The sequence below is a fragment of the Serinus canaria genome, chromosome 25 (assembly GCF_022539315.1).
Source record: "Serinus canaria isolate serCan28SL12 chromosome 25, serCan2020, whole genome shotgun sequence".
Classification (NCBI taxonomy): domain Eukaryota; kingdom Metazoa; phylum Chordata; class Aves; order Passeriformes; family Fringillidae; genus Serinus; species Serinus canaria.
Window position 1 is genome coordinate 9,597,300 of NC_066338.1, and position 14,556 is coordinate 9,611,855.

The 14,556-nt window shown below is 63.6% G+C and overlaps 3 protein-coding genes across 4 annotated transcripts; 2 read left to right on the forward strand and 1 right to left on the reverse strand.

Moving 5' to 3' along the window:
- The first annotated feature begins 2,984 nt into the window (after positions 1-2,984).
- On the forward strand, positions 2,985-5,553 carry PFN1 (profilin 1). Of its 2 annotated transcripts, none has more exons than XM_050984197.1 (3): positions 2,985-3,157; positions 4,449-4,641; positions 5,334-5,553. In XM_050984197.1, exons 1-3 carry the CDS (start codon positions 3,026-3,028, stop codon positions 5,429-5,431), a joined length of 423 nt encoding a protein of 140 aa, XP_050840154.1. In that variant the 5' UTR covers positions 2,985-3,025; the 3' UTR covers positions 5,432-5,553. The 2 variants fall into 2 exon arrangements, with proteins under 2 accessions (XP_050840154.1, XP_050840155.1); XM_050984198.1 differs by lacking the exon at positions 2,985-3,157 and adding an exon at positions 3,438-3,575.
- Positions 5,554-7,313: 1,760 nt separating this feature from the next.
- On the forward strand, positions 7,314-10,430 carry SLC25A11 (solute carrier family 25 member 11). The gene is made up of 8 exons (XM_050984139.1): positions 7,314-7,455; positions 7,926-8,078; positions 8,283-8,489; positions 8,587-8,677; positions 8,895-8,985; positions 9,082-9,181; positions 9,282-9,333; positions 9,709-10,430. The coding sequence occupies exons 1-8, from the start codon at positions 7,379-7,381 to the stop codon at positions 9,862-9,864; spliced, it is 927 nt and encodes a 308-aa protein (XP_050840096.1). The 5' UTR covers positions 7,314-7,378; the 3' UTR covers positions 9,865-10,430.
- Positions 10,431-10,540: 110 nt separating this feature from the next.
- Positions 10,541-13,285, reverse strand: PSMB6 (proteasome 20S subunit beta 6). Its single transcript, XM_050984162.1, has 6 exons — positions 13,130-13,285; positions 12,706-12,773; positions 11,677-11,808; positions 11,470-11,599; positions 10,973-11,117; positions 10,541-10,737 (listed from the first exon to the last, which is right to left on the reverse strand). Exons 1-6 carry the CDS (start codon positions 13,217-13,219, stop codon positions 10,601-10,603), a joined length of 702 nt encoding a protein of 233 aa, XP_050840119.1. The 5' UTR covers positions 13,220-13,285; the 3' UTR covers positions 10,541-10,600.
- Between the last annotated feature and the right edge of the window lie 1,271 nt (positions 13,286-14,556).

Below are 14,556 nucleotides of genomic sequence, written 5' to 3' on the forward strand. Positions count from 1 at the left end.
GCCTGGGTGGGCGCTGAGACCCCAGTGATTTTTCACACAGAGATTTGCAGGAGGGGTTGCCCAGGGGTTTGTGAGGGTCACACACGAGGGGGTCACACCTGCACGGACTCGGTGCTGGGATTTGCACAGGAGCTGCACCTGGCTGGGCTCGGGGGACTGCGTGCCCACAGCCTGTGCCACCCATGCCATGAGCTCTGGGTCAGTCACTGTCAGGTCACAGTCCCCTACCTGGATGTCCACCTGTGTCAGGAACCACTTCCAGCCCTCCCAGTCGTGCTGCTCAGAGGGTCCTCAGTTGACACCGCTGTGGGGAAACAGCCAGCACCAGTATGGCCCAGTCCCCTGGGGGTGGGACAGGGATGGTGACCACCCTGCGCCCTGGGCACAGCCTTGTGTGAGCTGGCAGAGGCCCCAGCTGCCTTCCCTGTGCCACCCAGTTATCCCCCAGTCTGGTCCAGTTCATCCCAATGCCCTGCAGAACCTCCTAGTCCTCCTCAGTGTCACTCCTGCTTCCCAGCCCCCTCCCAGTCCCATCCCACTGCCCACCAGGACAGTCCTTGATGAATCTCTGGTGGAGCCAACCCCACTGGTGAGGTGCTGGGGATCCAGGGGGGGATTTGAAGCCCAGGTTGTCTTTGCCCTCATGACAGAACTCAGAGGCTGCTGCGTCCATCCCGGTGAGCACCTTGGCCAGGTACCAGTGGCTGCTGCAGAAGCTCCACACACGGGAAGCTGGGCCTAAATACCCCCAGAATCCCCAAATCTCCCTGAACCCCCACCCCAGCTGAGACAGACCTGGGGCGTCCAGGCCCCAAATCCCTCCTGATCCCTCAAATCCCTCCAGAGACCCCACACACGGACGCACTCAGCGCTGACCCTTGGTCAAGGAGACCTGGGCATCCAGGGCCCAAGACCCCCACTCCAAATTGCTCTCCTCCCATGGGCAGAGGGACCCACCCTGGTGTCTGGGTGCCCCCCTCCACCTCCTGCCCTTTCCCACCCTTCCCCCACTGCCCCGTGACTTTTCTCCAATTACCAGAAATTCGTGATGTGACCCTGAAACCCAACCCCATCCTGGGGACCGTCACCAGGGCCCGCTCTGAGGCCCTCCATGTCCCCAACACTCCTGATTGTGTCACCACAGCCCTGAGCCTCCCCCTGCACACCCCCATGGCTCCCCTCTCACCCCAGCACCCCCCCTGCCCTTCAGCTGTGAACAAATCCAGCTCCCGTGGGAGATTCCCATGGGAATCCGGGATCTCCTGGGCTGTGATCTCTTGGGTGGACATGGTTGTGGGCTGGGGCACCCCGGGGTCCAGGCCAAGGTCCTGGGGGTCCCAGCCTGACCCTGGACCCCACAGGCAGCCCCCCAAAACAGGGAGAACCCCCGTGTCCAGTGCTCTGAGCAGACCTCATGCCCCCCCAATCCCCTGGGGAGACCCTCAGTGAGCCCAGACCCCCCCGCCCCAGTACCCAGGACAGCCAGAGGGACCCGGGGTGGGTTCGGGCCCTTCCCACCCGGTGCTGCCTCTGCCCCGCCCCCTCCCTCCATCCCTTCGCCCCTCCTCCCCGGAGGGACCGGGGTCACATTCGGCCCCCGCCGGGGGAAACGGGGCGGGGCCACGAGTGCCCGGGGCTGGTGGCACTTGAGAGGGTCCCCAGGTGTCCCCCCCCGGGTCTGGGGCTATTTTTAGCCTCCCTCAAAGGTCGCTATAACCCGACCCCCAGCCGGGGGGGGCTGCAGCGCCGCCTGAAGGCCCTGGGGAGAACAGCAGCCGCCAGCAGGGGAGGGGGCGAACTAAGAGCGGGGGGGACACGATTTTGGGGGTACAGAAGGTCCTTTCGGGGGCAGTTCAGCCCCTAAGGAGTACCAGGGGTGGGGGAGGGGGGAGCTCAGCCCCATGGGCCCCACAGCGTGGGGGAGGGGCGGTGGCTTTGACCACTTCCCGGGGAAGTTCTCGCCGGGGGGGGGGGGGGCGGTCCTTTTATTGGGGGGGTGAAGGGGCATCTCACGAGGCCGAGATTCCCCCCAGCCCCGTTCTGGGGGTCCTGGCACCCTCGGCCCCCCTCGAGGGGAGACGATCCCGAACTCCTCGGTTCCCCCCCCTTCCCCGTCGGCAACCGCCGAGCCCCTCCCCCACCCCGGGGCAGGAAGTGAAACCGCTGCCCCTCCCCCCGGAAAGTCCCGCCTGGGTCTGAGTCAAACCGAGACCCGCTGGGGGAGGGGCGGGGGTCCCGCGCCCCCCGACTCACACTGAGCTGTCGCTCTCCGCCCGCGACCCCCGCTCGGGGCTGCGCGAAGGGCCCAGAGCGGGGCGGGGTGTCGCGATAAGGGCGTGTGTGGATCAGAATAACCGGGAATCGCGATACAGAGGGAGGAGGCGCAATAACGAGAGATTCGTTATCAGTCTGGGAGGGTCACGATATCCATGGGACTGTCGCGATAGCGGGAGGGGGGTCGGAATAACGGGGAAGAGGGGGCACAATATAGGATGGGCGTCGCGATAATGTGGACGGTCCAGTTAACGGAAGCGAGCGTCGGGATACTGAGGGGGTGCTCGAATTTTGATGCATCATGATAATCGCGGGATGCAGAATACGAAAGGCTTGGATTGAGGGGGGCGGTGGGCGCAGTAAGGGAAGGGTGCGCAGTGAACGGGAGCGCCAGGATCGCAGTAACGGCCTGGGCCGGGACATCGCGGGGGGGGGCGGGGCCGCAACGGGTGGGAGATGTCGCGATAAAAAGCCCCCCTGCCTCACACCGCCCCCCCCCCCAATAATCGCCGCGCGCCCTCCGCAGCGCGCGGGATGTTCCCCTTACCCCGCCCCCTTAGCCCCGCCCCGGGCCCGCCCCCTGCGTCCCCTATGAAAACCGCCGCGCGGCGCCGCCGCCGCTCCTCCGCCGCCGCCGCGCCTCAGCCGCACCGCGCAGGCGCCGAGCGAAAATCCCGCCCCTTCCCCGGCGAAGTCCCGCCCCCCGCGGAAGGCCGCGCCCCCGCGCCCCGCCCGCCCGCCCGCCGCCGCCATGAGCGGGTGGGCGCCCTACGTGGAGACGCTGCTGGCGGACGGCACCTGCCAGGATGCCGCCATCGTCGGCTATCGCGACACCCCCGCCGTCTGGGCCGCCGCCCCCGGCAAGACCTTCGCCAATATCACGGTGAGAGGCCGGCGTCGGCGGGGCCGGGGGGGGGGCAGCGCGCTGAGGCGTTTCCCGCCCAAGCGCGCGGAGGGCGGGGGGACCCGGCGGCCTCTGAGGGGCGGGGCTGACCCCCCCCACCTCTCCCGCGACGGGCTCCGGGAAGGACAAAAAAGGGAGAAAAACGCAAAAGCGCCAGCGTGGAGCGCGGCGGGGGGGGGCTCGGGCGCTGCCCGGGCCCGCGGAGCCGGTGCCGGGGGAGGGCCGGTGCCGGGGGGGCCCTGGAGGCGGAGGGGGGCCCGGCGGTGGGGCAGCCCCTTCCTTAACCCCCCTTCGAGCGTTTTGGGGGGTCGCGGGCGGGCGGGGAATGGGGGATGGGCGAGCACCACGTGCTTCGGAGACCTCCGTCCCCGCTTCCCGTCGCTTTCCTTGCGATCCCGTGAGTGGATGGCGGGGGTCTCGTGGCAGGGAGGGGGGGCTGGAGGAACCCCTCCCCACTTAAAAACCCTCTAAAAATGCGCGGAATGCGGCCACTTCCCGGTGGAGGAGGGGCGGCCGGGGCTTCCTGTGGGGGAGGGGCGGCGCGCGCGCACCCCCCTCCCCCCTCCCCACTTCCCCCCACGGAAATGGGGGGGGGGGGGGAGAAAGGGAGAAGTTTGGGGAAGCCCATGGTGGGAAAGGGGGGGGCTTCTGGAGCCCTGGTCCCTGTCTGGGGTCACGGGAAAGTTACGGGGGTCCCACGGGCGAGGAGCCACCCCAAGGACCTGACGGGGCTCATTGGTGTCCCCGAGGTCCCGATTGGGGTGCCTAGGTTCAGTGTGGGGTCCCGGGGCGGTTCGTTTGGGGGAGTCGTTTCTGGGGTTCTTGCAGGGCTGGTTTTGGGGTTCCCGACCTGTTCTCCCCCTTGGCAGCTCGTGGAAGTGCTGGTCCTGGAGGGTCCCGAGTTTGGGGGAGTCACGGGGATCCCTGGATGCTCGGGTCTCCTTGCGGGGACCCCTCGGGGATCAGGGTTAGCGCGTGGGGTCCCTGGCGGGAGTCATGGGGGTCCCGGGACACCTGGGTCCCTTTTATGGTCATGGAGTGAGAGTTATGAGAGTCCCTGTTTGCCGAGTACTCTGTAGGGGCCCTGCCCGATGCTTTGGCTTTGGTGGTCCCTGGGTGTGGGTCTTTGGGGTTCCCCTGATCTGTCCCCACCCTGTCCACCCTGAAAAAGCACTAGGTCATGAGCAGGGGGTGCTATGGCAGTGCCTCACAGGTGGATTTGGGGGTCTGGGCTCTGTTTCTGGGGTGCCCCTGACCCTTGTCCCTGCAGCCAGCGGAGGTGGCGGCGCTGGTGGGCCCCGAGCGGGGCCCGCTGCTGGTGCAAGGGCTGACGCTGGGGGGTCTGCGCTGCTCCGTCATCCGAGACTCGCTGCTGGTGGAGGGCGAGCACAGCATGGACCTGCGCACCAAGGGCGCCGCCGGAGCGCCCACCTTCAACATCACGGCTGCCATCACCAACAAGAGTGAGGGACCCCTGCCACTGCCCCCTGTCACCCCTCACCCTCACCCTGGGTCAGCCCCATTGCCCTCCCAGCACACCCCCTGCCCTTCGGTCCCCTGGGACCCCCCACCTTTAAAATCACCAACAAGAGGAGCCTTCCCCCTGGATCCTCCCTGTCACCCCGTGTCACCCCCTGCCTGCCTTCCTGTCACCCCGTGTCACTGCCACTGCTCACCTCCCTGTCACCCCATGTCACCCCCTGCCCACCTCCCTGTCACCCCGTTTCTCCTCCTGACCAGTTCCTGTCACCCTGTGTCACCCCCTACCCTCTTTCCTGTCACCCCATGTCACCTCCTGACCAGTTCCTGTCACCCCCCATGACCCCAAGCCTCCCATGTATCATATGGCATCACAGTGTCACCCGATGTCACTCCGAGCACTTGTCACTCTCCAGATGCCCCTCCTGCCCAGTGTCCTCTCCCCCACACAGCTCCACTTGGCCACGTCACTGGCCTTGTCACCTGTATCACCCCTGACCCGCTTCCCGCTAGTGTCCCCCTCCCCTTTGACCCAGGTCCCCACAAATTACCCCTTGCTAACTTCTGCCATCCCTTCATCCCTGCTTGCTGCCCTTGTGCCCCCTTGCCCCCTGTCTCTCTGGGGGCTTGGGGAGCCTTGAGGTGACCCCCCCTACCTTGTTCCCCACCCCTGCAGCCATCGTGCTGGCCATGGGCAAGGAGGGCGTCCACGGCGGCTGCGTCAACAAGAAATGCTACGAGATGGCCAATCACCTGCGGCGCAGCCAGTACTGAGGGGGCTGGGGGCCACCCCCAGGGACCAGCAGGAGCCGCCAGGGACCAGCAGGACCCCATCCCCCACCCCCTGCCCGCCCCCAATCCCCGCTGCCGGCAGCAATAAAGTGCCCTTGTGGGGAGTGGCTGTGGCTCGGGGTTTTGGGGCGCTGCAGGGGAGCCTCGGGGCGCGGCTCTGCCTCCACCCAGGGCGGATACCCGGGTCCAAGGGTGCTGCCGTGCCCTGGGGGGACAAAGTCCACGCTGGGGCGGGGGTGACGCCTCGGCACCCGCCCTACGCTGCCCCCCCCCCCCCCATCTCTGACTCTCAGGAGGCAAAGTTGGGGGGCAGAGGCTTTATTGGGGAGCTGCACTTGTGATGGAGGTGGGAGGAGGTCAGCTGGGGGAGTAGGATGGAACAAGGGGGCTGAGGGACATCTGAGGGAACAGAAGGGGTTGTGGGGAATGGGGGGACAGTAACTCTGAATTTTCTGGCAGGCTGTGGGGCAGGGCTCCCCAGGTGATCAGGGGGTGGTGGGGGGCAGAGATGGGGGTTGGGGAAGTGCTGGCATGGGTTGATGTGGTGGATGGGGTGGGATAGGGGGAGATGGGGGGGCTGACGTGGGGTGAGGAAGGTGGTGTGGGGTAGAGATGGGGATGTGGGAAGGCTCTGTGGGGTACAGCAGGAGATGTGCAGCAGGCCTGGGCGCCCGGGCAGGCGGAAGCAGCTCCCGGTGCCGACGAGTCGAGGCCTTATAAGGGCAATGTGGTGGCTCTGGCGCTTCCTGCTTCCCCCCCCCACCCCCCGTGTGACTCACGGGAGGGGGGGAAGGGCCCGCGGTTGCCCCACTGCGGGAATTTGGGTATCAGGCTGTGGGGCAAATGGGACTGTCCTGTCCCCTGTCCCCTCACCCAGCATGGATGGACCCAGGGTTGGGGCCCCCACCGTGCCTTTGCCCCTGCCGTGAGGTGATCCCCATGGCTGTGAGGTTGGGGGCACACTGTCACCCCATCACTGCAGAGCCACGGCACCCCTGCATCCTGCAGGACAGTGTCCTTGCCCCCCTCCCATGCCATGTCCAGGTCATCCTGTTACACCTGTAGGATGCTGTCACCTGTGTCATCCCTGCCACCGTGTGCCCTCTGGTTTCCCCAGCACCTTAAACTGGGGGGGCTGGAGGGGAGGGCCAGGGGAGGGAGATGCAAGCCCTGGGGAGGGGGTGGTGTGCAGTACCCAGTACCTCACCAGTGCCTCCCAGCTACAACCAGCAGTAGAGGTCAGCGGGATGTGCCAGGATGAGTAGAGGGACTCCGAGTGACTACTGCCTCCAGTAGACCCAGACATCCTTCACTGTCCCCCAGTGACCCCAAAGCGCCTCCCAGGGACCCCCAGTGTGCTCAAAGCGCCTCCCAGTGATCTCCAGCGTACCAAGCACTTCCCCTCAGAGCCTTCCAGTACCTGACAGCGCCCTCCAGCGTCACAAATGCTTCCTACTATCACCCAGTGCGTCCCAGTACCCCCCAGCACTCACCGTCTGGAACAGCACGGGACAGACGTCACCCCACGGCGCTGAGCAGCGGCGGGACAGAGTTCGTGAGGCGCCGGCCGCCGACCCCTCCTGCGGCCGCCGGCTCCCCTCAGCCCCCCCAAGATGGCGAACTCTCGCGAGAGAGGGGCGGGGCTACCTAGCCTAAGCATCCGCCCCAACCGAACCCCTCGCTTACCAAAGAACGCCCCTTCCCGCCTAAACCCGCTCCACCAATGAAAGACGAGAGGGCGGAACACGCCCTCTTTGGAGGCGGAGCTTCCCGCCCAGCCGCGCTCCCTGCGCGGGGCCCCCGCCCCGGCGCCGCGCAGGCGCCCCGCGCAGGCGCACTGGCGCCGCGCCCCCCCCGAGTCACCTTGGGGCGCCGCCGGTGCCGGACCCCGCGCCCCCCCCGCGCCCCCGGGACCACGGCCCGGCCGTCATGGCGGCGGTACCGGCGGCCCAGAGGCCCAAGACCTCCCCGAAATCCGTCAAGTTTCTCTTCGGCGGCCTGGCCGGGTGAGATCCCCCCCGCGTATTCCCCCCACCTCCGCCAAAATCGGGATACCGCACTCCCGAACCGAGAACCCCCCTGCCAGAGCCTTCAGGGCGCCTCTAAACCACCCCCGGTGTCCCCCCTAACCCCTCAGCCCCCCACAAACCCTTTAACTTCCCTCGGTCCCGATCACTGCCCCCCACAGCCTCCCCCAAATCCCTTCTGTGCCCCTCAAGTGCTCCCCAAACCCCCTTCAGACCCCCCAACCTTCCCATCACAATCAACCCGCCTCCAAAATCAGTCCAATCCACCGAACCTTTTCAAAGCTCCCGAAATCCCATCCAGCTCCCCATAAACCCTCCCTGTGCCCCCCCGCCGTAGATCCCCAAAGGTCCTCGTCACCCCAGGTTTCCTCCGAGAGGGCTGTGGGTGGATTTGGGGGGCTGTGAGTGTTTTTGGGGCCCCCGACCATACCTGACCCCTTTTCCTGCAGGATGGGGGCTACAGTCTTCGTGCAGCCCCTGGACCTGGTGAAGAACCGGATGCAGCTGAGCGGGGCCGGGGCCAAGGGCCGGGAGTACCGGACATCCCTGCACGCCCTGGGCTCCATCCTACGCCACGAGGGACTGAGGGGCATCTACACGGGGTATGCACCCCCCAGACCCCCTGGGATCCCCCCAAACCTGCACGCCCTGGGCTCAGTCCCATGCTGCAGGCGGTTGCTAATCATCTACATGGGATACAGCCCCCCCCCGCCACTCAAAACCCCAGCACCTGCCAGGCTTGAGCTCTTTCCTGTCCCCCCCTTCCCCCATTTTTGGGACTCCTCCCATTCTCTGTGTCTCCCCAGGCTGTCAGCGGGGCTGCTACGCCAGGCTACCTACACCACCACCCGCCTGGGCATCTACAGCGTCCTCCTGGAGCGTTTTGGAGGGGCTGATGGGACCCCCCCTCCCTTCCTAGCCAAGGCAGCCATGGGCATGACTGCAGGGGCTGCGGGGGCCTTTGTGGGCACCCCGGCTGAGGTGGCCCTCATCCGCATGACAGCTGATGGCAGGTAAGCTCCCAGCCCTCCACAACAAATCTGCGTCCCCATCAGCCTCCCTGAGTCTGCTTTTTTGACCAAAATCGCCTTTTTTTGCCCTGAATCCCAGGCTACCCCCCGGTGAGCGCCGCGGGTACCACAATGTGTTCGACGCCCTCGTCAGGATGGCAAGGGAAGAGGGGGTGCTCACGCTGTGGAGGGTACGTGGGGGCTGTGGGACCCCTGCCATGACCCCCTGCTGCCTCCCCGGGGATGCAGGGGGTGTCCCTATGCTCTGGGGTGGGGGGGAGCTGGGAAGTGCCATCTACCACCCCAGGGCTGCGTCCCCACTGTGGTGAGGGGGCAGAGCATGGTCTGTGGGGCGATGTGGTGGGGTCTGGGGGTGCACAGCTTACTCAGACGCACCGTTTTCCCCAGGGCTGCATCCCCACCATGGCCCGTGCTGTGGTGGTCAACGCCGCCCAGCTCGCCTCCTACTCCCAATCCAAACAATTCTTGCTCGACTCTGGTGAGTTCAGGGGGTGGGTCTGGCCGTGGGGGAACCCTAAATCCCAGTGCACTCTCCCTGGCCCCGTTCCCCTTTGATGTTTTGGGGTGCCCCCAGGGCATTTCCGTGACGACATCCTGTGCCACTTCTGCGCCAGCATGATCAGCGGGCTGGTGACCACGGCCGCCTCCATGCCTGTCGACATCGTCAAGACCCGGTGGGTGCACTTTCCCAGGGGGGTCCCCTGCTCCCCTTTAGATAACCACAGAGAGGACACCCCAAAACCTCCTGTTTAACCCCCAAATTCTGCCCGACAGAATCCAGAACATGAGGACAATAGATGGGAAACCCGAGTACCGCAACGGGCTGGTGAGTGAGGCTGACACCTTTGGGAGCCCCCTTTAATTCAGGAGGGGCTCCTCTGTCATTTTGGGAGTTCCCACCATTTGGGGGGTGTTTTCCAAGTCATTGGAGGTGGGGGGAGAAATTCAGGTCATTTTGAGGAGATGCTCATAATTTTGGGAAGCTTCCCCATTATTTTGGTGGGGGGAGGGAGAGAGGAAATCCCTGTTGGTTTTGGAAGGTTTCTCATAATTTTGGGAGGATTCCCCATCATTTTGAGAGTGTCCATGTTATTTCAAGGAAGTTTTCCCATCCTTCCCATGGAAGGGCATCCCTGGATTTTTTTTAGGGGGGCCCCCCCATTATTTTGGGGGGCTCCCTGGCACACTGCTCCTCCTGCAGGACGTGCTGCTGAAGGTGGTGCGCTACGAGGGCTTCTTCAGCCTCTGGAAGGGCTTTACCCCCTACTACGCTCGCCTGGGCCCCCACACCGTGCTCACCTTCATCTTCCTCGAGCAGATGAACAAGTGGTACCAGCGGCTCTTCCTCAGTGCCTGACACCCCCGGGGGGGGTCGGGGGAATCTGACCCCATCCCACGGGCTCTCCAGGGCCACTTGACCCCCAGTGAAGGGGCTTTGGGGGTGTCTGACTTTTCCCTCAGGTGCTGTGGGGGTGCCTGACCCCCCCACACCACCAGGGGCTGGGGGGAGGTGGCTCTGCAGGAGTGCCTGACCACCCCATCAAGGCCATGAAGTGGCCCTGGGGCCCTATGGAGAGGTCTTGGGCCCTATAGGGGTGCAGGACCCACTCCTTGGGGCTGGAGGGATCCCTGGGGCCCTATCAAGGGGCTCTGGACCTGATGCAGGGGTGCTGGGTCCCTCCCATGGGGACATCAGGGGATGCCTTGTCCCTGTGGGGCAGCCCTCTAGAGACTGTAGGGTGCCCTCCCCCTGTGCTCCCTTCCCACCCCTCGGGGGTTTTGTTACCAGCCAATATCAAGGTCACAGTGTGGGGCAGGAGCCCCCCGAAATTCCCCCCCTCCCTTCCCCCAGCACCCTCCACCCTGCGCTTCGTTAACGAATCATGGATCGTGATCATGTAATTAAAGCAAGACCCACAGACACTGGGGGGTGCTTTATCTCTGTCACACCGGGGGTGGGTTCTGTGTCTGTCACCCACCCCTGCCAGGGACAGGGTGACAGCAGTGCACTCCAAAGGCACACCCCAGCAACATCCAGCAGAGCTGTTTATTGTCTCCCCCACCAAAGTGGGGAGTCCTGGGGGGGCTCTCCCTCAAACAGCGGGGCCACCGTCACCCCAGGGCAGGTCCGAGCCGGCCAGGACTGTCCGTTCCACCCCATCCTCTGTGATGGCCGCCAGCCTGATGACGCCCCCGCTGGAGCCGTCCCTCACCATCGCCAGGGCCAGGGCTGGGGGAACACAGGTCAGGACCCCCCAAACCATTCCTGTTCCCAAATCCCCTCAGCACTGCCCCCAAACCCTCCATGTCCCCAAAATCCCCTCCCAGGACATGCCCAAACCCCTCAATGCCAGCCAAACTCCTCTGTGCCTCCAAATTCCCTCCCAGGACCCCAAGCCCTCTCTCAGGACCCTTCCCCCCTCTCCCCCACCCCATCCAAATTCCCCATTATGCCCCAAACCCACCACGGGCGACGAATTCCTGGCACTGGGAGCGGCTCATCCCAGGCTGGAATGTGGCATCCAGGAATCCATAGATGTAGGAGCTGCCTGAGCCCCCCACAGCGAAGGGCTGGCGCAGGAGGAGCCCCCCCATGGGCACCACGTACACCTGGGGGGCACAGGCAGGGCTCTAGGGTGCTGTGGGGCAAAGGAAGGGGCTGCGGGGCAGAAAGGGGGGGGCTGTAGGGAAAACACGGGGTTAAGGGGCAGAAAGGGGGGACTGTAGGGCAGAGGTGAGTGCTGTGTGGTGGAAAAGGGGATACCAGGAGGCAGAAGGAGATGTGGGGCAGAGTGAGACACTCCTGGGTAGAAAAGGGGACGCTCAGGCAAAAAAGGGACATTCTGGGACAGAAGAAGGGACAGAAAGGGGAACACTCCAGGGTGAAAAAAAAAGGGCACTCCAGGGCAGAAAGGGGAATGCTGCAGAACAGAAAAGGGGACACGGAGTGAAGGGAGCCCACCTGTCCCCCCCGGCGGGGGTCCCAGCCAGCCACGATGATGCCGGCGCTCAGTTCCTCGCGGTAGCGGTAGCAGCTCTGCTGGAAGAGGCGCGCGGCCGTGCGCACCCGCGGCGGCTCCTCCAGCTCCACGCTGCAGGGCAGGGCCGGGCGTGGGGCTGGGGCTGGCTCCCCCGGCCCTGCCCCACGCCCCAGGACCTGGGGGGGTACCTGTGGAAGGCCAGCTGGTAGGCCACGGCGTCAGCCACCGCCTGCGTGTCGGCCGCCGAGCCCGAGCGGCAGCAGAAGATGCGGTCGTGGACGGGCGTCAGTTTGTCTGTCACACGGTTGGCGATGTAGGCCCTGGGGGACACGGTGGCTGTGTCACCGGGAGAGCCACTGGAGGTGGCTCAGGCGCCGGGGGACACAACTGTGGTGCTACTGCAACAAACCCCTGAGGTGCCACTGCAACAGGAACTGGAAGAGCTGACAAAGCCCTGGAAAGCAGCTGTGGGCCCAAAAAGATGCTGGAATTTCTTTGGGCAGCGAGTGCCAGGTTTTGCAGGCGTGGGAATTAGAAATGTGTGATTTTCTGTGGTAGCAAGGAAAAGAAATAGGAGAGGAAATCCCAGAAAGCCGGGGATAACCCCTGGGAACACTGGGAAATGGATTTTACAGGATTACCAGGATGGAATCAATAAAAATAATTCAGGTTTTGTTCAAAGATCTGAGGCACTGGGAGGAATTTTTACACATAATGGGCCCAAGGTTATAATAAAAATAGCGTGGGAAGCATCCCATATTTTACAGATGAATCAAGAATTATGTGACTTAGAAGGATGCAGGAAGCCCTCTGGATTGGGTGATTTAAACACGGAATTTACATCCAATTTTTATCAACATGCTGGGTTCTGTGGGATTGACTGAAAATTCCCCCTAAAAGAGGAAAAACGATTTGGCCAATAAAATGGAATCTTTGGAGAGAAATACAAAAATTGGGACCAGGAGGACAAGCTTTCACCTGACGATATTTTTGCAGGAATTCTTCCAAATAAATAAAGGATTCTTGGGAGGTTTTGGTGATGGAAAATGCCTGTGACAAGGCAAGGTGTGACACTAATACCTGGGGACACCTGGGACCCTGCCCACAGCTTTGGGGGTGGCCTCCAGTGGCGTCATAGCGACACCCTGACAAGAGTGACAACCCCATGACGCGGTCCCGGACCCCCGTGATGTCACCGATGACGTCACGGCGCTCACCCGGTGGTGGTTCTGGAGTCGGCCCCTATCACGACGCCTCCATCGAACTCCACGGCCATGATGGTGGTCTGTGGAGAGTGGATGGAGAGGCTGCTCTGAGACCCCCTGTCCCATAGACATCCCCTTCCCACAGCAGATCCAGCCCCACGCAGCCCCCCGCCGCACAGAAACCATCTTTCAAAAGAACTCCCGGCCCCACAGCAGCTCTCCCCCTCCCCAGAGGAACTACCCCCCTCTCCAGAGGGGTCCGTCTGACCCCCATTCCCCTTCCCGCACTCTTCAGGGAGCTCTGCCCCCTCAGCCGCACGCCGGAGACCCTCTGCCCCAGAGCGCGCCCCCTCCGCTCCACGGCGGCTTCTGCTGGCCCATAACAGCCCCACCCCGAGTCCGCATCCCTCCAGGTGTGTCCCCCCGCCGCACTCACGCCGGTGCTGACGGGCTCCGCCGTCCATTCCCGGTGTAGCCCGGCGGGGCCCGGCCCGGCCCGCGGTTCCCACACCGTCACCGCCGCCATCTTTCGCCGCGCTTTACGGCGGCGCGACCGGCACGGCGGGCTTGGCTCGGCGCTTTACGGCAGTGTCGCGGCAGCCGGGGACATGGCCGCCCGGTGTCGCCATCGTGCTTGTCCTCGGAAATACATAAAACTCTGCCGCTTCTCCTCGGAAATAAATAAAACTCTGCCGCTTCCCCCGCGCCCCAAGCAATGCCTAACCCGCGATCTGACCAGAGAGGAGGGGGCGGGTGCTGCTGGGGCCTGTTGTGGGTTACCTGGGCTCACGTGAGCTGCCGGTGGGCGGGGGCCGAGGGGATTCCCGGGAGGGGGAGGGGGTCTCTCAAGGAGGGACTCTTGGAACATCTCGCAGAGGGCTGGGCACGGAACGTAGCTCCAAGGAAAAACCACGCCGCTTCGTCGTTTTAAGGGGTTCGCTTGAAGGAAGCTCTGTCTTTTTCAACATGGTAAGGATTTTAAACTACATTCCGGTGCCCTGGGACCAAATATTTCAGAGAGAGGTGAGCCTGGCATGTGCTTCATGGCCCGCGAGGCTATTATTTTTTTTGTTTATAATGTAGATAGCCCTAATTAGAGGGCCCAAGAGGACTTGGACTGTTCATGTGATTAGTATTGTTCGCCATCCTACTCACTCACATGCGGAGTACTACTTAATAGTCACTAAGGAATAATTATGTAAGTTAACAGCAAATTACCCAATTTATTTAGCTATGCTGCCTAAACACAAAGTTTTATTTTTTACCAGTTTTCTGCCCTTTGGCTCCTCTGATTTGAATTCAAGGGGAGTAAAGGGCTTGATAGAGAAGAAAACTCTTCAGGGAAATGACAGCAGTTTCTTTTTTGCTACAACGACTTGGAGCCAAACAGCTCCAAGGGCTTGTATACTTGGTGGGATTTGCCCCTTCCCTTTTCCTGGGGGTCGTGGCAAGGAGAGGTGGGGTCTGGGAGGGGTCCTGTGTGGAATTGCAGCAGGCAGCATCCCACTCAGGCCCACAGGCCCCCGAACACCAATGCCAGCCTTTTCCCAGGTAAAAAACCCTCCCCAGTCCAGGTTCCTGGTGTCAGTTTGCAGGAGGTGTTTGGCACTGCCAGGGTAACCAGGCAGTGCTGCAGCTTTAGTCGGGGAGATTTGGGGTGCCCCCTCCTAAGCACTGCCTCCTCCCCTCAGCCCTCTTCTTTGATGTCCCCTTCATGCTTATCACCCCTGCTGGAACTTCCAGCTGCCCCCTGCCCCATCCCTCACTTCCCTCACCACCCTCCTGTGACTCCCTGCAGGAGGGGAGGGGGCTGCAGGGCGTCACCAGGGGCTGGGGGCTGAGGGGAGGGGGCTGCAGGGTGAA